This window comes from Toxotes jaculatrix, chromosome 2 (assembly GCF_017976425.1).
Source record: "Toxotes jaculatrix isolate fToxJac2 chromosome 2, fToxJac2.pri, whole genome shotgun sequence".
Classification (NCBI taxonomy): Eukaryota; Metazoa; Chordata; class Actinopteri; family Toxotidae; genus Toxotes; species Toxotes jaculatrix.
Window position 1 is genome coordinate 5,466,111 of NC_054395.1, and position 23,474 is coordinate 5,489,584.

General features: G+C 44.2%; 1 protein-coding gene across 3 annotated transcripts in view; it reads left to right on the top strand.

The window, feature by feature from the left end:
* flna (filamin A, alpha (actin binding protein 280)) overlaps positions 1-23,474 on the top strand; it is a 43,718-nt gene that overhangs the window by 12,433 nt on the left and 7,811 nt on the right. The window contains exons 3-33 of one of the 3 annotated variants that reach the window (XM_041061139.1): positions 6,325-6,576; positions 8,691-8,788; positions 9,813-9,960; positions 10,324-10,442; positions 10,554-10,631; positions 10,955-11,117; positions 11,237-11,437; positions 13,244-13,381; positions 13,491-13,617; positions 13,706-13,842; positions 13,991-14,187; positions 14,342-14,455; positions 14,606-14,749; positions 14,862-14,985; positions 15,203-15,363; positions 15,460-15,550; positions 15,835-16,004; positions 16,252-16,369; positions 16,711-16,823; positions 16,961-17,110; positions 17,189-17,507; positions 17,803-17,976; positions 18,073-18,235; positions 18,343-18,503; positions 18,793-18,960; positions 19,094-19,217; positions 19,352-19,508; positions 19,596-19,785; positions 20,919-20,942; positions 21,478-21,725; positions 23,021-23,095. In XM_041061139.1, the coding sequence (XP_040917073.1) occupies positions 6,325-6,576; positions 8,691-8,788; positions 9,813-9,960; positions 10,324-10,442; positions 10,554-10,631; positions 10,955-11,117; positions 11,237-11,437; positions 13,244-13,381; positions 13,491-13,617; positions 13,706-13,842; positions 13,991-14,187; positions 14,342-14,455; positions 14,606-14,749; positions 14,862-14,985; positions 15,203-15,363; positions 15,460-15,550; positions 15,835-16,004; positions 16,252-16,369; positions 16,711-16,823; positions 16,961-17,110; positions 17,189-17,507; positions 17,803-17,976; positions 18,073-18,235; positions 18,343-18,503; positions 18,793-18,960; positions 19,094-19,217; positions 19,352-19,508; positions 19,596-19,785; positions 20,919-20,942; positions 21,478-21,725; positions 23,021-23,095 (4,646 nt within the window). The remainder of the gene's footprint in view (positions 1-6,324; positions 6,577-8,690; positions 8,789-9,812; positions 9,961-10,323; positions 10,443-10,553; positions 10,632-10,954; positions 11,118-11,236; positions 11,438-13,243; positions 13,382-13,490; positions 13,618-13,705; positions 13,843-13,990; positions 14,188-14,341; positions 14,456-14,605; positions 14,750-14,861; positions 14,986-15,202; positions 15,364-15,459; positions 15,551-15,834; positions 16,005-16,251; positions 16,370-16,710; positions 16,824-16,960; positions 17,111-17,188; positions 17,508-17,802; positions 17,977-18,072; positions 18,236-18,342; positions 18,504-18,792; positions 18,961-19,093; positions 19,218-19,351; positions 19,509-19,595; positions 19,786-20,918; positions 20,943-21,477; positions 21,726-23,020; positions 23,096-23,474) is intronic. The other 2 variants (XM_041061155.1, XM_041061146.1) reach the window with 2 other exon arrangements.

Consider the following 23,474-nt stretch of genomic DNA (forward strand, 5'->3'; position numbering starts at 1 on the left):
TTACCCACACACAGATACAGCCTGGGTCCCCGTGCCAGAAACACTCCTGGAGGGGATCTACTTTTCCAGACCTGAATCATTTTTGCCAAGCCAAGAACTATCAATTACTTGGAAACCCAGACTCTGCCCTTACGAGTGATCATAGCTCTCAGATGTTTCCAGGAAACAGTTGATCAAAGCTGCATGGTATTTATTAAACCTCCTCATTTATCATGTGTCTATGTCCTCCACTCAGTTCCTCAGCCTCTGTCTTAGCCTGTCCCCACTCACCGCTCCCTGCTCTCCTCATGATTTTCATTTTTCTTTCCTTCCCCATCACCTTCAGACGTTGTTCTCTGTCAGCCTATCTGGTCTCCTCTCTCAAATGAACATACCTCAGCCCATGCTTAGCGGGTGCTGTTCTCAGTGCAAGCCTTAAAATTGTCCCACACAGCACTTTTCCCTGCCTTTTTCTCTTTTCTTTCTTGGCCCTCCACCCCCTCTGCCTCACTTCCCTTCTCCTGTCCTGTCCTCCCTCCTCCCTCTGTCTGTAACCAGAGCCCAGGGAATGGGAGGGCTGCCAAGATCCAGTTTGCTTCTGCCCTTTTAAGGCTAAAAAACCAGGAGGAACTTTTTTTCCAGCGGAGGGAGGGAGGGAGGATGACTGGAAGGAGTAGAAAGGAAGAGGAGGAAGTATAGTAGCTCCAGTGTGGCTTGTTGCATGGAGTTAGAAGAGGGAGGGAGGAGAGGTGGGAGGGAAACAAGAGGGAGCTCCAGGTCAAAGATTTTCAGCTTTTTGAATGTTTGAGGCTACAAGCTGAGTTCATGTCACAGTTGTGACGTTTTTAGGAGTCTGTTTGTTTTCATATTTGGGTTTTACTTAAGTTTCATGTCCTATAGTTCATCTTTATTTTTATTTCAAGAACATAATACTGTGGCAGACAGTGTACTGGCTGCTATATTAAACATATGTGTGATTGTATGTGTGTGTGTGTGTGTGTGTGTGTGTGTGTGTGTGTGTGTGTGTGTGTGTGTGTGTGTGTGTGTGTGTGTTTGAGAGATAAGGGCAGTGTGGAATGTGTGACATTTCCTCACTGTGTTCTGTCTGACTGGGTTTTGGTCATTCCAACCTCTCTGGCTTTTTCCAGACATGACTTGTTCTGTGTGTGTGTGTGTGTGTGTGTGTGTGTGTGTGTGTGTGTGTGTGTGTGTGTGTGTGTCTAATGATAATGGTTGGGTAAACGACTTTAAAATTAATTCCATTATAATTGCTAGTTAGCTCAACACAGCTGTAATCAGCAGTAGAGTTTATCCCAAGGCTTAATTTAATGTGGTTTGTTCCAGTTACTGAAATGAAAATGCACTAACTTCAAGAAATTTGTCATTATACTCGCTATTGTTTTAAAATATGTCATCAATATAGTTATGTACTTTTAATACAAAACATCCAGACCAATTAATTTGTGAATTTTGAAACAATATTGATATATTTTTTTAAAAAATCGTATAATATGAACAAACATTTTAGGTTTTTGGAATTGTGACCAATATATGTGCTGACCCAGATGCTTTACATTTGAAAAATAACCCTGTTAAGGCTCTCTGGTGGACAGACTAATGTCTCTGTATTACTTCAGACATATGTTTGCATTTATGCTTGGCAGTTTCTTGTTACTTATTGGCCGACATATACGCCGATAATATATTTGCGATAACCAACATAACTGCACAGCCGATTTATCAGTCTCCTTCTAGAGCACACAGAGTAAAGGCAGTCTGTGAACTTAGGGACTAGGCTTGTTAATGTCTGATGAGGGAGAGGGATGTTAGTAATTTTCCTGGCGGCCAGCAGTCACCTCAACCAGCTACCCGTAGTCACACCAACTAGCCCTGCAAGCAGTTACTACACCACCAAACTTAGCCGGTGTGAGTGGGCCTAAACTCCCATTAAAATGATGGTATATTTGTGAATTGACAACTGAATGAAACACAGACATGCTTTATCTGCAGAAATATTAAATTCATTCTCCTGACATTTGGGCCACAACCTCACCTGTGTGTGACGGCCACCTCACTGAACTGCTGCAGCTCGCACACATGTGTGTGTCCACACAGCCCTGTCTTTTTACACTGAGTTTGCCTTTGGTAATGGTCATCAGTAACAATGATCACCCATCGCTGATGAGCGGCCCGAAAAGTGAAGAGTTGTAGCCATAATTATAGCTTACATTGGTTTTCTGCTATAGTACAGATGTAGCCTCCACTTTCTTCTTTAATAACATGCAGTTGCTAAAATGGTAAAAATATATATTTGTTTCATATTCAGATGGAGCCTGGACACTTTAACTTTACAGTGTCAGTTTTATGTTTGTGTTTATGTTGTGATGTCAGTATGACTATCAGCAGATCTTTTCGCTGTATTCTTACTGAGAACTGCGGAAGTTACACATGAAAAACAGGCTCTGTGCTGCAGCAGTGAGGCTCGAGCCTCTGATTCATGTCTCACGCAGCTTGTGTGGCTGCTCTAACATGTTTAACATGGGCACCAAAATGAAAAGTAAGAGGCTGTGCGACCATCACATACAGGTGATGTAAGCGGTGTGGCCGAGGCCTGACAGTCCTGCAGTTGTTTTTTTATATATCATGTATGATTAAATAGGAAGATCCTATGAGCGATCGACAGGTAAGACAGAGACTATCCAGACCTGCCGTGCTGCTTCGTCCTTCTCCTTACAAGATCTCAGGACTAATCTGCTCCAGATGTTGCAGTTCCCCCTCTTGTTGGTCTTCCCTGTTGGCCCCCCCCCCCCTCCCTCTCCCTCCTCAGGAGGCTGGGAGCAGGTCAGGCTGTGGGGCAGGGGTTGGGGTGATGTCATAGCTGTGTCACTGGGGGGCAGGGGGAGGGTATTGCAGCAACGAGCCAAACCGATGAGTCATGGGAGTTTTGGGGGCAAAAGGAGCATCAACAGAAACAGACACGCACAGTGTCCATACACTAGCCTCTACACTTTCTCTCTCTCTCTCACACACACACACACTAATACAAAGGTGGGGTGGGGGGTATGAGTCAGCAGAGGGGGAGTCTGCTGCAGCCTGTGTCCGTATATGGGCTCCGTCAGGCTTGGTGCGCTGTGGTCTGCCGGGAATGCTGGCAGATTCCTCGCATGTTTAGTGGCTTTGTGTGTGAGAGACATGAATCAAAGAACAACACATAACCACACATTATCAGACACTGTGAGCCAATTTATGTCCTAACAATACCCGGGAGGAGGAGGAGGACAGGCCTGTCTGCTGCCCAGACCTGAAACGATGCTCTGTACTGGACAGCTCTGATTAGTGTTGACCTGAAGTAAGGTACAGAAATGGCCTGTGTAAAAGTTCTCATCAGCTGCTCTGTTTACAGGATATTGTTCAGGCGGAGACAGGGTGTTGTTTTGACACTGAAAATGAAAGAAGATTAAAACTTGTAATGGCAGTTTTTCACTGTAGACAAATGATTATTCAGTTAACTGTAACAATCAATAAATAATCATTAGTTGAACACTCTGGCCTTTAACTACTACTGTACTTTCTCTGGTAATGTTGTGGTCCTGTCCTGTGGTGCGGCGGCTGACAGGCTGCCATGTGACACACCCCTGCTTCAGCCAATCTGCATTCCTGATGCAAGCACCAACCTGTGATACACACACACACACATACAATTCACTCTCTCCTATCAGCACAAATGACAATTTATAGCTGTCAGGCAGATTTATCACTGTCTTCAGGCAACATTTCTCTCTTTTGTTCCCCCCTCTGTGCTGCTTTCTGTCTCTCCTTCACAGTCTTGGTTTACCTCTTCTTTTTCTTTGCTATCATTCCTGAGCTGTCTGAGTTGCCACTCTGTTGCTATAACGATCCAGCTCTCTCCAAGTTCCCATGGTGATGGGTCATCCAAACAGGCCTTTTGCCTGACCTCGCTCCTTTTTATCACTATGCAGAGTGTATTTTTCCACGAGGAGCAGCTGACATGTCATGTACAGCAGGGCTGGCAGCTTGTGAGCACATCTCTCTGTTGGAAAGCGAATTCAGACAGGCAGCCAGCTGAGATAGATGGGGAGATGTCCCAGATGTACTTCTGCATGTAGGCAAAGAACTGCTTTCATTTCTATCTGATGTAAAGTGTGCATGTGTTTCTGTGCATTGGATTTGCTTCTGTTTTTTCATGTCTTTAACAGCCATCATTTCCTGACTGGTTTGCTGTTCTGCTCCACATCTTCATCAGACATCAAATTCCTCCACCCCCTTTTGGTTTAGACCCCCATCCCTCCTGACCCCATCCGCAAACTCTTGCTGCAGCTCTTGGCCAAACAGCTTTCAGCCCCTCCTTCTACAGGCATTTAATATTCAGCCTTTTCAGTAGCCCTAGCCCCCAACCACAGCCCGAGCACTCATATGCAAAAATATCTAAGAAAAAAAAAAAAAGAAAGAACCATTCAGGACCTCATTGTTATTGAGGTTGAGCTGCTGTTACCAACAATTATTCCAGTCTAGACAACAATAACAAAACAAATTAAGCTGACAAGGATGTGAGTAGCACTGGAATCAGAATAGCCTAAAGCTCTCCTGTTCAAACATGTTTATGTTGGGGTTTTTTTTTTTTAGCCACGTTCTCTGTGTTTTTATTCGTTCTGCAGCCTTTATCAGCGACTGATCAGAGGGTTGAAAAATCCAACATCACATAGAAACTGCTCTCTGGACACAGCTGCTGTCAGAAGTGGGATTCACACACATCTCTTTTTATTAACAGATCCAAACAGTCACACCACAGAGGGCCCCCTCTGCACACCCTTTACAGCCACCAGAACCTCAGATCCTGACAAGAGCCAGAACTTTAAACCCATTTTTCCTCCTTAACTATGTTCTAATCACCATCCGCTAAGAGACACACAAACACACTGCTCCACCCTTTCCTCAAGGCTGGACCTGAGCAATCATCTCTCCTGATCAACTGCTTCTTGTGCAACATGTGTGTGCAGACTGTAGTGTTTATGTTGGGTGGTGTGTGGGTGGGTGTGTGGGTGTGGGGGGTTATCTTCCTCATGCCCAGGCTAGCTTCTGGTTGCATCACTTTCTCCTCTGCTTGCAGTGGTGCATGTGGTTCTGTCTGAACACAGACAAGGTGCAGTTTAGAACAACCAAACATATTTCTAGACATGCTGTAGCTTCATTCTGTTGCAGTGTGAATCGCTGGAATACACTTAGTTTAAATCTGTTTAAATGTGTAAATTATCCAAAACCTTTTTCCACAACACAATTAATGGTAATTTAAGAAAATACTAACATTTTTGTGGAGGATGGTAGCTGTATTAAAATAACAACAGGTAGCACATGCATATTTTACATTTTGTAATGAAGCTGTTCATATTTCTGTTCAGCTGTTGCCATGTGGATATTTATATATCCAGGAAACTCCCTGTACACTCATCATGGTACTTTTTCTTTCACAATTCATGTCCCTCCTCTGATTACCTCGATTTTCCGAGGAGGAAAGTTTGACTCATTTTTAAATTGTCATGTCTTTGATAGAAGGTGTATTAATGAAGTTGAGACACTAAACGAAAGGCAGCATTCTTTGTAAATATAGTAAGTTGAATTGCACTGGCATAGTGAATCAGAGGGAGCATAGTCATTGTTGAGAGTAAATCATGGTGTCGTCTGCGTAGCTGTGATGAGCATTCTTAAATGTCATTTCAACATGTCAAATAAAAAGCTTTTAAAAACTTTCAGTGGTGTGAAGCCAGATTGAAATCTGTACAAAAGGCCATAATGCAGGCCATGAAGTACCATGTGGGAAGTCAACATAAACTCCCGCTATCTCTCCCCAGATCACAGCATGGTCGACGAGTTCTGGGTGTGCATTGCCCTCCTAAGACATACATAAAACAGCAGATAACAGCAGCAGTCCTGAGGGAAATTTGAAGCACAGATCTTTATATATTCTCACTTCTGAAATGCTGAGGATTAAATAGAAGCTCACTGATCAAACAAGAGCAAGACCTCTAGTCAACTGTTTCTCATGCAGTGTTTTCACCTCTCTGAATTGTTTGTAGTCATTTTGACCTGACTGTATGTTGAAGGAGAGCCACGTCTAAAATTTTCAAATTACCTTCCCCCTTTTTGATGCATATAAAACAAAATCAGCCTCCTTTCTTTTCATTGTACACTATTATATTGAACACTTCTAAATAAGAAGGATCTGTCTGTCCTCTGGGATTTGGATTGCAGTTTTTCAGGTTGGTATGAATGTTTTAGCATGGTAACATGACTTCAAATCTGCCTCCTCTCTCTTCCTCTTGACTCCAGACTCTAAAGCCATTGTGGATGGGAATCTGAAGCTGATCCTGGGTCTGATCTGGACCTTGATCCTGCACTACTCCATCTCCATGCCCATGTGGGATGAGGAGGAGGAGGCAGATGATGGCAAGCAGAAGACACCCAAGCAGAGGCTGCTGGGATGGATCCAGAACAAACTGCCTGAGCTGCCGATCACCAATTTCAACAGAGACTGGCAGACCGGCCGAGCCCTGGGTGCCCTGGTTGACAGCTGTGCTCCAGGTGAGGCGAAGTGTGTGTGTGTGTGAGTTGTGGCCATGTTCTAGGGCAAGAACACGTTAACTCTACCTAAATAGATTGCAAAAGATCACAGTGTCATTTGTTGAACACACAGTAGATTCATATTTCCGTTTTCTCAGACAATTACATTGAATATTTTAAAATAGAGGAAACGGGAAAGAAAACTGTGAATCTAGTGTTACTATTAAAGCTATTGATACCAATGATATTACCAAAACAAGCGCTGGGTTTCAACTGTAACCCTTAATGTCTGATACGACCCGCCTGGTGTTTGGTTAGCTTGTCCATGTTTGGTCTTGAGCTAACAACGAGAGAGGTCAGCTACCCGTTATCTTTCCAGACTCCATGTGAAATAGAAGAAACGTGTGTGTGCAAATGGTGCACCAATGAACGAGATCCGTGTTCTCGGGTACCACGTTCTTGACAAATGAAGTACCTCGTTTGGGTACATTTTTGTGGTCTTGCAGAAGGATTTGTGTGTATGTGTTGAGGGTGGGGATGTGTTTGTGTGTTTCAGGGGTCAGTGGAGGTGAGGAACTAGAATGTGTGGGTGTGTGCGGTGAGCATGTGTATCCCCCACAGCCAGGGACTGAAGTTAACACCAGCCAAGTTCTAATTACTAGAAACATTCATCTCTGGAGGATAGGAGCTCAGACAGGGTCACCTCAAACACAGGCCCATAGCTTTCCTAGGAGATTATGTTTGAATTTCTAAGATGTATACAGTATTTGAATTCTTTTACATCTTAGGTGTTAGTTAGAATTTAAACTAACAGTCTACAGTCATGCTAGTGCCGCTTTGAGGCTGTTCGTAGACACTATTGAACATTAGCATGCTAGCATGTTAACATTTTCCAGTTAGCACCAATAAACACAAAGCGCAGCTGAGGCTGATGGGAATGTTATTCGTTTCTGATGAGGAGTGTTATGTCTTTTGGCATCGTAACTGTCTGCATACAAGAGACTGACAGCCGCAGATCTGAGGTCAGGTCAGGGAAAGCGAAGTGCGTAATTCACATCTGTGCAAGAGAAAAAACTGAGAGCAGAGGTGATGATGAGCTGAACAGAGTGGAGAGGAAGGGGAGCACTGAGCCTTCCCATTACAGCCCTGTTCACTTAGGAAAGTAGGGAGAGGGGAGGGGCAGGGTGGGAGAAGAGGAGACAGAGGGGAGGAGAGATGTAGGTGAAGGAAAGTGAGGAATAAAGGAGGTTTCTGTTTACATACTCAGGATGTTTGGCATACCTGTGGATCACCAAACAGCCTTGAGCCAGAGATAAGGATTCAACAAAAGCTTTTACATCCCTCCAGCAAAAGATTCCCCTGCAGTGTCCAAAAATAACAACCCACAGACCTGAGAGTCAGTTATCAACAAAGAAATGACTGCTGACACAGACACAGTACCAGGATTTGCTTGTATGGCAATGAGTTAATATCATAACACTCAATGGATGATTTCAAGGGCAGACATCTTGAGGAGCCACAGAGACACATACATGGCCCCACACCTAATTACAGCCGCAAATTCACCTTCATACACAGATTAGCCATGTTTTGCATTCTCCCCTTATCTGCTGGATGTCATCAAGGCTGTAACTTTGGAGTCAACATGTTGGCAGTAATGAGACAGATTGGCTGGAACAGAAGACGCTCTCAGTTTCTTGTGTAGTGAATTCACTAAATGTCCCTTAATCCAACAGAAATGCTGTTTTAGTGTTTTATATTTAGTTCCTGATGCTCCCTCTCATGCATTCACTTAGCAAGACAAAGTATAAGATTGTGATTAACAGAATATTATCATACTGTGACTTTTAGTGTGAATATGTTTCATGATTTGCCATAGCTGACATCTACAAAGTGTTAATTGTATGATAATATTGGTAATGTTGTTATAGTGCAAATGGAAAACTAACAAAAACTGTTTATTGCCAGCCTTAAATACAATTTATAAGTTTTAATTGACATAAGAGACTGGCCTATTGGCATCATACATCTCTATATATTGTCATGACATGTTTCTACTTAAATACATTCAGTGATGAGTTAATGTTCTACATCTTCCTGTAGTAAATCCAACTTCCCCCCCTTTTTTCCTGCAGGTCTGTGTCCTGACTGGGACCAGTGGGATCAGACTAAACCAGTGGACAACGCCCGTGAGGCCATGCAGCAAGCTGATGACTGGCTGGGCATCCCACAGGTAAAATAAATACAATTACAGTGGACCCAGAAGATTTTTTCAGAGTCAAATTCATAAGCAATACACAGGGGAATGCTGCCTGAGCCTTACTTGTTTGTCATCCGTTGTATGTCTTGTCATCTCAGTTCAGTAATCAGACTTTATCATTTTATTATTTATGCTACTGTTGATGGTGAAGGCCCACTGGAAGTGAACAAATTGCACAACATTGTCCACAACACTTCTCATGAGTCACCGTGCTAACAGTCACAAGCTGGCGAGTGGCCTGCTCGTTAGCAAACACAGCGTAAATAACAACCAGTGACTTTTTTTATTTTTATATATGTGACTTTGTCAGTGTCTGTAATCTTGAAGGAAGAAAACAAGAGCAGAGCTCTTCATTTGTCCACATGTCTCCACTAGGTGTGGTAATGACTAATGTTACTGCTTCACTGTTAAAGAGAAAATGCTACAACCACTGATCTTCAAAGGCGTGCACGCTGTGCTGTCCTTCACCACCGGACCTCATCAGTCCTTGTGCAGTACACCTTTCAGCTTTGCACTGTGCTGGTTCTTGGGTTGTGTTTCTCTGGTGAATATCTGACAGTGTTGTGTTGGCATGATTGGCATTGTGCTGGCAGCTGGCACAGCATAGCGTGCTAACAGTTGGCTCTGTGGTTCCCGCTGTTTCCGCCTTCAGCTCTGCTTCTGCTAAAAAACTGGCATTGTCCCTTCCCCTGCTGTCTTTGTGGGTTGTAAAATCAGACAATGAAAGTGTGCGTCTGAGTTGGTGCCGGCTGCTTTGCGTGTGAGTTAACCACAGGTACTTTTGAGCTGAGGTGGAGGTTGGTAAATATGGTATGATCACTGAATCACAACACGGCCCACTTGATCTTTGTGAATAAACATCTCCATGGCAACTAATCAATCACTGCTTCAGGCTGTTACAGCTGTATCCGTTCTTCTCTTTCATTAGCAAATATTCTAACAAGGAAAAAACTGCCCTTTCATTTGGAAACCTTTTTTTCTTGTCTTTGTCTCTTAGGTGATAACCCCTGAAGAGATCGTTGACCCCAATGTGGACGAACATTCAGTCATGACCTACCTGTCCCAGTTCCCCAAGGCTAAACTGAAGCCTGGTGCACCTCTCCGACCCAAACTCAACCCCAAGAAGGCCCGCGCCTATGGACCAGGTATACACACACACACACACACACACACATACATGCACATCTGCAGGTAGACTTCAACAAGGAAACAAATGAACTTGTACTGAGCGGAGCAGCTGGATCCGTTTAGAGCAGGGAGGATTTACATGTTTACAGTCATGGACCCAAAAACTGTGAGCTAGTCCAAGAGGTTGGACTCTGGCAATTGTGGCTCATCCATTTACTGTAGATTCCTCTGGAGACTGCCTTACATTTGACACAGATGTTAAATGACATGAACTAAGTACCCACAGGCTTTCCTGTGTCAGTTCAGGATCATGTATGCTAAATACACAGGACACTTTTAATGTACTGTCCCCTCTTTCCTGCCGCCTCTCCTCTCTGCAGGTATCGAGCCCATAGGTAATGTTGTGATGAAGAAAGCTGTGTTCACTGTGGAGACCATCAGTGCAGGAATGGGAGAGGTGCTGGTTTACGTGGAGGACCCTGCCGGACACAGAGAGGAGGTGAGACACTGCTAATTTTAGGGTGTTTGGTCCTTATGAGACACTGTCTTTTAAATTTGTGGTCATTATATCTTACAGTTGTTTTGTTAACTTTTCAAACATTTCCTCCAGGCTAAAGTTACAGCCAACAACGATAAGAACCGCACCTACTCTGTCTTCTACATCCCTAAAGTCACAGGCATGCACAAGGTAAGCTAAGAGTTTATTTTTAACTACTGTAGTGATGGACCTGGACAAGCAACATAAAATGTATAGCTGGATTAATCAATTCAAAATAACAATCCTCTGTCACAGTAATCCCGTTTGTAGTGTACAGGTGTAAATCACCTAGCAGCCCACAATCAGATACAAAAACATCTTATAACTGAGTTTACACACATTTAAGACTTTTAGAGGAAACTGAATTGAATGCTTTTTGAGACTTTTCAAGACCTGTATACCCCCTGTTTACTCTGTAACTGAGACCTAAGGGTTTGAGACACAATTTTCAAAGTCTCTTTTATGCTTTGTAGGTGACAGTGCTGTTCGCAGGGCAGCACATCTCTAAGAGCCCCTTTGAGGTGGAGATCGGCATGGCTCAGGGAGACTCCAGCAAGGCCACAGCCCAGGGACCAGGCCTCGAGCCCTCAGGAAACATCGCCAACAAGGCCACCTACTTTGACGTCTACACAGCAGGTAATAACACGGACGGCGTCAGAGAAGCTTGGCTTCTTCACAGTCGTCAGATTAGAAACTGGTGTTCCAGCACTTTGTCCTGTCTTTGTATCCCCTCATTGCCTTCCCGTGTCTCTCAGGTGCTGGTGTTGGAGAGGTGGAGGTGATGATCATGGACCCTGCTGGCAAGAAGAACACAGTGTCTTGCAACATCGAGGACAAGGGCAACAGCAGCTACCGCTGCACATACAAGCCCACCCAGGAGGGCCAGCACACCATCTATGTCACGTTTGCTGGTGGTCAGATCAGCAAGAGTCCCTTCACAGTCAACGTGGGAGAGGGTAAGAGTTACAGCTACTAGTCCTGTTATCCCTAGTATTACTGAGAAAACGTGTATGAGTCATCCTGTGTAGGATGTTGCTACTAAATGTTCAAGATCTGAGCCTCAGTGACTGTCAGTTAAAACAAAGTCCACTCAGAGTAGTTAAACCTGAAATATTTGCTAACTCTGCTGCTTTTTTTTCCTTCAGTCGTGTCTGATTCTTTGCTGTCTCTTCCTGCCACTGTACTGGATGTCGTGTCCTTTCTCTTCCCCTCCCTCCTTCCCTTCTTCTCTTTGATAGAGGCCTGGTGGTATCTGTCCTCTCTCTGGAACGGCCTCTTCCTTCTGCTGTCATTTCCTGTTTCCTGGGATCTCTCTTGGGTACCCACTGTGCGTGTGCTTGTGTGTGCGATGGCATGCATGAGTGGGTCAGCTGTGTGTGTGTACGAGTGTGTGTGTGTAGATATATGACTGCATTATGCTTTGCTCTGTATGTGTTTTTGTGGACTTGCATGTCTTTACTTGTGACTAATTTCACTGAGTAGACTGACTTTATATGTGGGTTTTGTGTGTGTCATCTGCTCTAAACTCAATATGACTCAAGCATCCCCAGTACTCTGTCTCCTTATTAGGATTGTTCATCACATCCATGAGGAAAGACATTCCTAAGAGAGTCACCACTATATGCTCACATTTAGATTTGAAGATCACCACCATTAAGCTGCACTTTGTGTTTACCCAGGAAATGGATGCCTCATTCCTTCACCACACACTAGTGGTGACAGTTCACAAAGAACTGTATTTGTGTTGCATGATCAGCATTGTTTAAAATAAAGCTTCTGAGTCATGTGTTTTTGGAATTGAAATAACAGATAAATTATGTGATAGGACTGTAATTAGCGTTCCTACTCTGAGAGATAACACAACCTTTAAACTGCATTGGGTCATTGGGTGTGTCCAACCCAGACAACTTGTTATAAAAAGCACTGAATGCTTAATAAACAAGAAATAGGAAACACTGGAGCAGTGGTATATTTCTGTACCACTTTCTAATACGACTCCCTTATAAGCTACAGCTAATGGCTTTATTTATGGGGAATAAATCCTTCAAAAATGCTTCATATATCATGAATATGCCATTAATAAGAGCACACTTTGGGTTGATTATATATATTTTTTGCTTAATCTGGCAAATAAACCTTGTTATTAATACAAATACAAATACCACACCTGCACAAATGACCCGCTGACATCAAATTTTTAAAACATATTTTTTATTTCAATATAATAAAATATCACTGTATCCTTTTTTCTTGAGTGCCAAGTAGAGTCCACTCCCTGGAAAATATCTTGTGCCCCTGTCAATAGGCTCTGTTCCTGTGGGGTTTCCTTTGCTTCCTGCAGGGCGTTCAACTGTGACTCAGCAGCTCCTGTTTTATACACATTTAATTAGGAGATATGAAGGATACTCCGCTTCCTGTGTGGGGATAAAAGCTCACTTCCTTCATTGTGGTCTCTGATTTCACTCTGTGGGATAAGATAGATGGGTCAGAGGCACAGAGGGGTGTGCAGGGTGGAGGGGAGGCGGGAAAGGACAAATGAAAAGCACAGAAAGCCTTCCAGCAACCCTTCATTGTGATGGATTTAGCTTTCGGATGGAAATTGTTTTGGTTTTATATCATTCACCCCACACCTCATTCTTTTTCTCCCCACTGGAACCACCGCTGAACTCTCTCGTGGTCATAATGTTGGAGTCAGAATACTGAGAGCTGTGTCTCTATGTCTGTTTTCCTCTCACTCCTTTATTTGGTGCGTCTCTCCACAGCATGTAACCCCAGCCTCTGCAGAGCTAAAGGCCGTGGTCTGCAACCAAAGGGCCTGAGGGTGAAGGAGACTGCAGACTTTAAGGTTTACACCAAAGGAGCTGGCACTGGAGAGCTCAAGGTCACCATCAAGGGCCCCAGTGAGTTACACCGCAGACACTAGTCTGTTCATGTAGGCTTAAGCCTTATACCTTTGTCTGTGTGAGTTATCCTACGCTGTGGTACTAATGTGCGTCACTGTCTTCACAGAGGGTCTCGAGGAGCCGTGTAAAAGGAAAGATCTTGGAGATGGCGTGTACGAATTTGAGTATTACCCCACCACACCTGGAACATATACCATCACCATCACCTGGGGAGGACAGCACATCCCCCGCAGGTACACACACACTCACACATAAAAACAAATACTACAACTGAACTACAGTAACTTCTCATCGTGACTGATCACTCTCTGCTCTGTTTAGTCCCATTGAGGTTAAGATTGGCGCTGAGGCCGGCCAGCAGAAGGTGAGGGCCTGGGGTCCAGGACTGGAGGGTGGTGTTGTTGGCAAATCTGCTGACTTTGTGGTGGAGGCTGTTGGAGACAACGTTGGTACACTGGGTAAGTCGGCCAGAGAGATGACAGAGATAACACACAGTCCTGAAAGTATGTGTTGTGTTGTGTTGTAAGCATCCAGATCATTACCTTCAGTTGGACACTGACAGCTCTTCAAAGCTGTGTTTGTTTTGTTTTGTTTTTTTCTGTTCAGGTTTCTCTGTGGAAGGTCCATCTCAGGCCAAAATCGAATGTGACGACAAGGGCGATGGATCCTGTGACGTGCGCTACTGGCCCACAGAGGCTGGAGAGTACGCTGTGCATGTTCTCTGCAACAGCGAAGACATCCAGCACTCTCCCTTCATGGCTGAGATTGTCAACCCACCAGGCAAAGACTTCTACCCCGACAAGGTGTGGACACAGCCAGGGATTTATACCGTGCGGCTTCAAAACAGATGTCAAATTTAGAACTATTAGTCATTTCCTTTAATGTTTAAATCATTTTTAGTGGTAGTGGCAAATCTAGAACTGTGTTCCTAAAGCAGCATGATTGTGTTCATTCCAGGTGAAGGCGTATGGTCCAGGCCTTCAGAGCAGTGGTTTGGCTGTTGGAAAGCCCACTGAGTTCACAGTCGATGCCAAGCAAGGAGGAAAAGCTCCTCTGAAGATCGTGGCTCAGGTCAGGCTCTGTGTGTCTCAGCATATAAATTTACTGCATTTACTGCTCCTGAGACATCTCTGTCTTCATGTTTTATACATCTTCATACTGTAGATCTACTCCATATCAGTATTGTCTTATTTAACTCTTTGGTTTTCCACACCTGCACAGGACGGTGAAGGCTCTCCTGTGGATGTCCAGGTTAAGGATAATGGCAACGGCACATACACCTGTACCTACACCCCACGCAAACCTGTAAAACACACTGTCATGGTCTCCTGGGGAGGAGTCAACATACCTGACAGCCCATTCAGGGTGAGGACACACACATAGACACACATTCAGAGACGGCTTACTGTTCATGGCGTTTACTCAATATTTTATCACAGAAAAGTTGCTTTAGCAGTTGGTTTTTTTTTGCCATCAGATGAATATCGGAGCAGGCTGTCATCCAAACAAGGTGAAGGTGTCAGGACCTGGGGTGGCCAAGACTGGCCTCAAGGCCTTCGAGCCAACATACTTCACCGTGGACTGCTCAGAGGCTGGTCAAGGTAAAGCTGCATTAAAAACGGCAGCATTCTTATCTAATAACTGATGTTTGATAAATCATATGATTAGCTTTGACAGGAGATCAACTGTGGATTTAAAGCTGCAATAATTGATGTTTCTAAGTTAAGACAGTAGAGGCAAAATGTCTGCAGTGGACGGCTGTAGAGCATCAGCTGAAATGATCAGTGTGTTAAGACGACTTTTGTCTCCTGTCCTCAGGTGACATCAGCATAGGAATCAAGTGCGCCCCCGGAGTGGTGGGACCCGCAGAGGCAGACATTGACTTTGACATCATTAGGAACGACAACGACACATTCACTGTCAAGTACACTCCTCCTGGAGCAGGCAGCTACACCATCATGGTCCTGTTTGCTGACCAGGTGAGTTTGAACCGTGCGTAGTTGGAATTACGAATGTGCGCGTGTAGAGTGTGTTCTGTGTGTTTGAATACGGCGTTGCTTATGTTTGCTGTTTAGGCCATTCCAATGACACCCATCAGGGTCAAAGTGGATCCTTCTCATGATGCCAGCAAAGTCAAGGCAGAGGGACCAGGACTCAGCCGCAGTGGTAAGAGCACCTGCTCAGTAGGGTGTTCAGTGTGGGATATTTTTATTTATTTCTATATTTAGATCTGTTTTTTTTTTTGTTTAGCTGTGGTGGTGATCACAGCTCATACCAACTACCTAGTTTTCTGTTTATTGCATTTTCCAGAATTACATAACTGGCAGTGGATGCTTAAAACAATAGATTTTATAAACTGTTGGAGTTGAATATAAACATGTTAATTAGTATTTATTATTTTGGTCCAAACTCACATGAATTGGGATGAATTCTCTTTCTGTCCCTCTCAGGTGTTGAATTAAACAAACCCACTCATTTCACTGTGAGCACCAAAGGAGCAGGAAAGGCGAACCTGGACTGCAACTTCAGTGGCCCAATCAAAGGAGAAGCTGTCAAGGACTTTGAAATCATCAACAACCATGACAACACACACACTGTGAAATACACACCTGTGCAGCAGGTATGATGGGAGGACTCACATATACAGACAATTCTGATGAACATCCAGTCTATTACAGCTTGTTCCAAAAGTCTCTCTACACATAATCAAGGAAAAGTTTGACATCTAGCCCACACACATCTTCCCCCTGTGGGATCAATAAAGTTCATCTTATGTTACAAGTCAAGGCATTGTCATTGTGTCTACCCCGTCCTACTTAATAATTTGTGTGATCACATCTGTGTTACTGCTCCCCTTCCTGCCACAGGGTCCTCTGGGAGTTGCTGTGACCTACGGTGGAGATCACATTCCCAAGAGCCCCTTCAACGTTGCCGTGGCACCCACACTGGACCTCAGCAAGATCAACGTCACAGGCCTCGGAGACAGTACGCACCTCCACACCTTTTGATTTCAGCCCTCAAATGTAGCATCATCCCGTGTTTACCATACAGTGAATAACTCCAGCTGGATGGTGTTTCTGTCATTTTTTTTTATTTTGTCTGGGATGCAGAGTATGAAAACTATAAACTCAGAAGTTTAACTTATTATGTCAATAGTAATTTTATCATGTGTTTTCATTTTTTTTTTCATTTTGTGTCTGCCCGTATGAAACACCTGTCAACCACATAACTTTTATAATATCTAGAATAATACTTTTCCAGCTGAATCAGTGGGTTGGTGTGTGTTCAGGTCTACAGCTCTGTCTTTCCTCTGTGTGTCACTGTAGAAATGACTGTAGGCAAAGACCAGGAAGTGACTGTCAAATCAAAGGGCGCTGGCGGTCAGGGCAAGGTCGGCGCCAAGGTGACCGGACCATCAGGGAAGCCAGTGGCCAGCAAGGTATAGCACGTGATTTTTCTTATGAAAAAAAAAAAGGCTCCAGAAGCTTAGTGTCTATGTCCAGGATAAGACCATATGTGGTCCTTTCAGAACTGACTTATTGTTTATAATGTGTTTGCTGATATCTCTTGGTCCAGGTTGAGCCAGGTCTGAGCCCAGAGACCAGTCAGGTGAAGTTCATCCCCCGGGAGGCGGGGCCATACCAGGTTGAACTGACCTACGATGGAGCTCCGATTCCTGGATCACCCTTCACCCCCACAGCCTACCCTGCCACAGACCCCTCCAAGGTTAGTCATGGTTACTGATGGTTCTGCTGCACATCTGCAGTGTGCGTGAAAAATGACCCCTCTCACCTCTCCTCTCAGGTACGCTGCTCTGGCCCAGGCTTGGAGCGTGCCAAGGTTGGGGAAACAGGGGAGTTCATTGTGGACTGTACCAATGCTGGCCCGGCTGAGCTGACCATCGAAATCATCTCAGACAGCGGCACTGAGGCCGAGGTTCACATCCAAGACAACGGAGACGGGACCTACACCATCACCTACATCCCTCTTTACCCCGGCTCGTACACTCTCACCATCCGCTACGGTGGCCAGGATGTGCCCAACTTCCCTGCTCGGCTCAATGTCGAGCCTGCAGTTGACGCAAGTGGAGTCCGTGTGTTTGGACCAGGAGTGGAGGGCAAAGGTAAGATAACCTGCTGCAGAAGACTGAAACACTTTATGTGTGGTTTTATGTTATTTGGTGTTTTGATCAGTATAGTTCAGGTATTTATTTGTCAGTGTTCTAATGCAGAGATATAAAACACCAGAGGGTGTAGTAACAGTTTGTTCATCACTGCCTTTGTACAGACAGAGGGTTTGTAAGTCATCAACTCTGACATTTACAGGATTTGTCAGTTTTTGGTGACCTAAAATTTCAAATAAAACTGGAAAAATTAGGGAATTCTAAAATGGTGTATGTTCTCTGTCCTGTGTTTTAGGTGTTTTCCGTGAGGCGACCACAGACTTCACTGTGGATGCCCGTGCTCTCACACAGACTGGAGGCGACCACATCAAAACCCTCATCAGCAACCCATCTGGCAGCCGCACGGACGCCCTGATCACAGACCGTGGAGACGGAACCTACAACGTAGAGTACACTCCCTATGAGGAGGGTGAGTTCAAACGTAACAGTGTGTGCAAACGTTTTAGGTTTGTTATTGGATCCTCTGACACATAACTTTAACACTCTCATCATGTGTATGTTTCAGGCCCGCACAGTGTGGAGGTTTGCTATGATGGCTCCCCAGTGCCTAAGAGCCCATTCCGTGTTGGCGTCACTGAAGGCTGTGATCCGGGTCGTGTTCGTGTGCACGGTCCTGGCCTGAAAGGCGGCACCACCAACAAGCCCAACAAGTTCACAGTGGAAACCCGGTAAGTGACACAAAGTATACACGTGGAGTTTAAGAGAGAAATTGCAAAAATCACTGAATGTTGCTTCCTGCTCACATTTTCAACGTCCATCGTCATTCCCTCTGCAGAGGAGCAGGTACTGGTGGTCTTGGCCTAGCAATGGAGGGTCCATCAGAGGCCAAGATGTCCTGCACTGATAATAAAGACGGCAGCTGCAGTGTGGAGTACATCCCATACGAGCCTGGCACATACAACCTCAACATCACCTATGGAGGACAGCCCATCACAGGTACTGAGCTGTTACAGTGGGAAAAGCGAAGAAAACAGAAAACATTACGAAACTGTTTTCATGTTCAACACTAATGTGATTATATTTTATTACAAATTAAAAGCTCTGTCCTTTGCCTGTGGACAGGACGACTGTGAATACACTTCTGTTCAGATTTTTGAGACAGTAGAAGCAGTCACGATAACAGAGGAGGGGTTTAAGTTTCTAAAACTTAACTCTCTCAGCTTGATGAATGGCTATGGCACCTTGAAACACAATTCCTAACCTTTCTGGTGTTTTGTTTGTGCAGGTAGCCCATTCTCTGTGCCAGTCAGTGACACAGTGGACAGTACCAAGGTGAAATGCCAGGGTCCAGGCCTGAGCAACAATGTCAGAGCCAACATTCCTCAGGCATTCACAGTGGACGCCTCCAAAGCCGGAGTGGCCCCGCTGCAGGTCCGCGTACAAGGACCAAAAGGTAAGTGTATGTTCTGATGTGTCTCTGTTCAGGATTAAAGCTGGTGTTTTGTGACAGTCACACACAAAAAGAATCTTAAGCAACAACCGAGGCACACAACTGTGTGTGTGTGTTTGTGTGTGTGTGTGTTCAGGTGTTGTGGAGCCTGTGGAAGTGGTGGATAACGGTGACCAGACTCACACAGTCAACTATGTTCCCACCAGAGAGGGACCCTATTCCATTAATGTATTATATGCTGATGAGGAGATCCCACGCAGGTAGCTCACCAAAACACTGCAACACACTCAGCTTCTATTTATGATTCAACTATGTGAGCGTTTTTTTTTTTTTTATCCCTCTTCAGTTTTTGCATTTGTCTTTAACCAGTCTCTCCTCTGGCTTCCTCTGTCAGCCCCTACAAGGTGAAGGTGCTGCCCACCCACGATGCCAGTAAGGTGCGTGCCAGCGGACCTGGCCTCAACACCACCGGGGTGCCCGCCTCTCTGCCTGTTGAGTTCACCATTGATGCCAAAGACGCGGGCGAGGGACTGCTGGCAGTGCAGATCACTGTGAGTGCTCACAGGTGATACACAGCTGAATTTAAACTCATTATTTCAGTACCTGTTCTCATACTTTTGTAAACCACCTCCCTGCAGGATCCAGAGGGAAAACCTAAGAAGGCCAACATACGTGACAACCATGACGGGACCTACCTGGTGTCCTATGTGCCGGACATGACTGGCAGATACACCATCCTCATTAAGTACGGAGGGGATGAGATTCCATATTCACCCTACCGTATCAGGGCCCTGCCCACTGGAGACGCCAGCAAGTGCACTGTCACAGGTACGTACAGGACAGTTAGAGCTCTGCAGATGTGTTTTAATATAATGGGCATGTTTGAATTTACACACAAGTCTTACTCGTACATCAAGAGGTTATCAATACTCTGACTTTTATGTAATTCAACTTTCTCAAACTCCATTGTATTGTTGGTCGGTTTTTCTTCTTTATACTTTAGAAATAATACTGAATTTTTGCTGTTACACACATTCCCCCAGATTTTCAGGCATTGTAGTGTGTTCCATAAAATGTTGTCGCTTCCTGCGGCCACATTTTACAGGAAACAAGGTCGTCTTACAACAAGGACCGCTCAGAAGATGGTTCCTATTTTATAACAGAAAACACAACTCAGCTGCTGCTTATCCCTCAAAACAAGAAATCATTACACACTGTTGTGTTATTGATGTTTCTTCTTTTTTTTTCTTCTTTTTTTTTTCATGTTTAAAGGAATAGTTCACTCACTTTCTTGAGCAGAGTTACTTGACATTTGACGCTGTTTCTAATATCTGTGCTATGAGATGGTTAGTTAGAGGAAGCCACTTGCAGTTATATGTTATTAATCCATCCAAAAACACAACTTATTTCTGTACTTATTAGACTACTAAGATATCAGGTGTTAATTAGTGAGCTTTGAAGTTTCTACCTTTAGACAGATGCCCCCATTTCCACTTGCAGTCTTTATGCTAAGCTAAGCTAATTAGCTTCATATTCAGCATATTCTTAACAGGAAAGTGAATATTCATATTTCCTAAATTCGCCAAACTATTCCTTTAAAATAAACACAGAATTACACCCTGATTTTATTTTTAGGAGAAATCAGTTGCGAACAATGAGATGTCACCTCTCACAGTATAGCTGCTGCTCATATCTCATTATTTTTCATGCATTGGTATGTCGTGTTCCTCACGCTGTGCTCCTTAGTGACACTCCCCCTCACCCAAGTCCCCCGCTGTACACACACACATACACAACACTCCCCACCTCCCCCCGCTTCACACTCCACCATCACCGTTTGTTTTCATCTGAGTGTTTGGAGCACAGTTATTGCCTCCCACCACCCCCACCCCCACCTGACTGTCTTTTATTTGTCACTGTTTTTTTCTCGCTCCCCTGCTTCTCACCGTTCCTATTATCAGTCTCAATCGGCGGTCACGGTTTAGGTAAGCCTACTGAACGACTTTGTAATGTAGAGGCCCTACTCTTCCTTTCCTTTCTTTTCTGTCAGCATGGTGGATAGTGGCACCAGCTTTCAATAGGATATCCCATCTCTCTGTCGTGCTTTTTCTACCTCTTCTTCCCTATTTTTTACTCTTCCCTTCTTTTTTTCCTCCCATCTGATGTACTGTTCCTCCTTCATAATTGCCTGTCTCTGTTTCCCTCTCACATTCTTTATTGGACAGACTAATGGACTAACAGAGTAGGTAGGATGGCATGGTGGAATGGCAATCTAGCTTTCAGTTCTACATGGAAACTGTATGATGATAAAATGAGTCAATGGTAACAACATACATTATATGGAAATAACATGACTAGATCTTATCCATCTTTAACCTGGTCTCATGGTTGTGGAATGTGCATGCTGAATGTTGTGTGTGTGTGTGTGAAAGGCAGTGTGGTGCCTGCTTGTGTGTCTATAAGATGAAAAGTCAGAACAAATGACATCTCCCCACTGACCTTTTCTACTCAATTCTTAAGGCGCAGGTGTCGGCCCAACTATCCAGATCGGCGAGCAGACGGTCATCACAGTGGATGCCAAGGCTGCTGGGAAAGGCAAGGTGACCTGCAGCGTGTGCACGCCCGAGGGGGCAGAGCTTGACGTGGATGTTGTCGAAAACGAAGATGGCACATTCGACATCTTCTACACAGCGCCGCAGCCTGGCGAGTATGTCATCTGCGTCCGTTTTGGAGGGGAGCACATCCCTAACAGCCCCTTCCAAGTCACGGTGAGTGATGTGCATTTTTATACAAGCTCGTTTACTGCAAGGCCCTGTTGACCGTTTAGTGGAACAACAGAAACATGCAGCAAACAGTAAATGAATAAAAACAGAAAAACTGATAATAAACAAGGTGAATATGCATATTATTGCAATCTGTATGTCCCATTCTAGAGAATAGGATGAATTTTGCTTTATCTTCTCTAAGTATTAAGACGAACATGTACAACTGTAATAATAATAATGTAGTAATTTCTCAGTGGCTCAGTGGACAGATTGAGCAACACAGTCAAAAACTGTACAGCCTGCATAGAGATGAATTTTACACTCAGGAGATCTCATTTATATAAATGAATATAAAGCAGTTTTTTTGTGAGGGAAAGTCCATCAGCTGAGCTCGTAGATCCTGAGCTGTGGAAGCTTCTGTGCTAAACCATTTCCTCTCACCACACCCTCTGTGGTCTGTACCAAAACAAGGGTGGCAGCAAGAAAAATATGGTTTTCTTATAATTAGTACAAGCAAACCACATAATGATAAGACTTATGATAACAATAATACCAAAACAATAATAATCACTGTTTTACATAAACAAAGATTTTGCTGGAACTTGTAAGCTGCACAGGCTGTTTATTGTATTGTTTATTATGTTACGGAGATTTTGTGAGCAACCCCTAAAGCTATTAACTATTCATATATGTAATTGTAATTTATGGACCACTAAATCAGGTTTCCTCAGCTTGTTGCCTTCAAGTCTTAAAGCTAATTCAAGTCCAAGTTCAGGTCTCAAGTTTACAGCTCTGGTGAAAAGGACCAGTGCCCAGACTGGATGCCTTTTGGAATAAATATAAATATGGATGTACAGTGTTTCTTACTGTCTAAACCTTATTACCCTAATCTTAGCAGTAATTGCATCATTCAAGGCTGCAGTATTGGTGCTCTGATTTACTTTGAAATCAGACTGATATTGAGGATGTCATGCTATCATGTTATCATGCCATGCTGCCTTCAGCTGTGTGTTGACCAGTGACTCCAGGATTTTTAACAGGCAGGACAACTTGGATATAGTAAGTCAACAAACAGAGCAACCAACACACACTTAGCTCTGTTTGTGTGAATGAGACGTTTTGCTCAAACCAAAGATCCCTGGCGCTGTTTCTCCCTACAGAAGCTTCGTGATTGGGTCCTGGTGGAGCCAGATATTTTCTAACTCACTCTGACTACTGTTTTATTCCCTTCCATCTTTCCTTTTTACCCTCTCCATCCCCTACACCACCCCTGCCTCACCATTTCCCTCCCCTGTCAGGCACTGGAAGGAGCTCCATCAGACCAGCTCATGCAGCAGAGCCAAATGCCCCAGTACTACGCTCAACAGCCCTGGGTACCTAAAAACCTCCACCCTCTCTCATCCGTGTCAGCTCATTTTTTTATGTTGAACTTCCTCTGTTCCCCCTTTCTGTCCTCCTTTCTCTCATCCACATCATCATACATCCCCCATATCAGCCTGCATCAGTGTCTGCTGCCTCTCATTGCAGGTGTTTCATCTCTGAGGGGCCCTTTTCTCTCATTTCACTCCCTCCACCTCAGAAACAGGATTCCTCAAACACATGGACACTGTGCAACAGAGCTGCATCAAAAAAAACAAACACATGAATGATCTTCTCCTGAGAGTTTCAGTTCCACAGCATGTGCAGACAGTTTTTATTCAGCAGCGTAGGAAATATTTCCCTTTGCAATTTGGGAATTAGATATTTTCCATA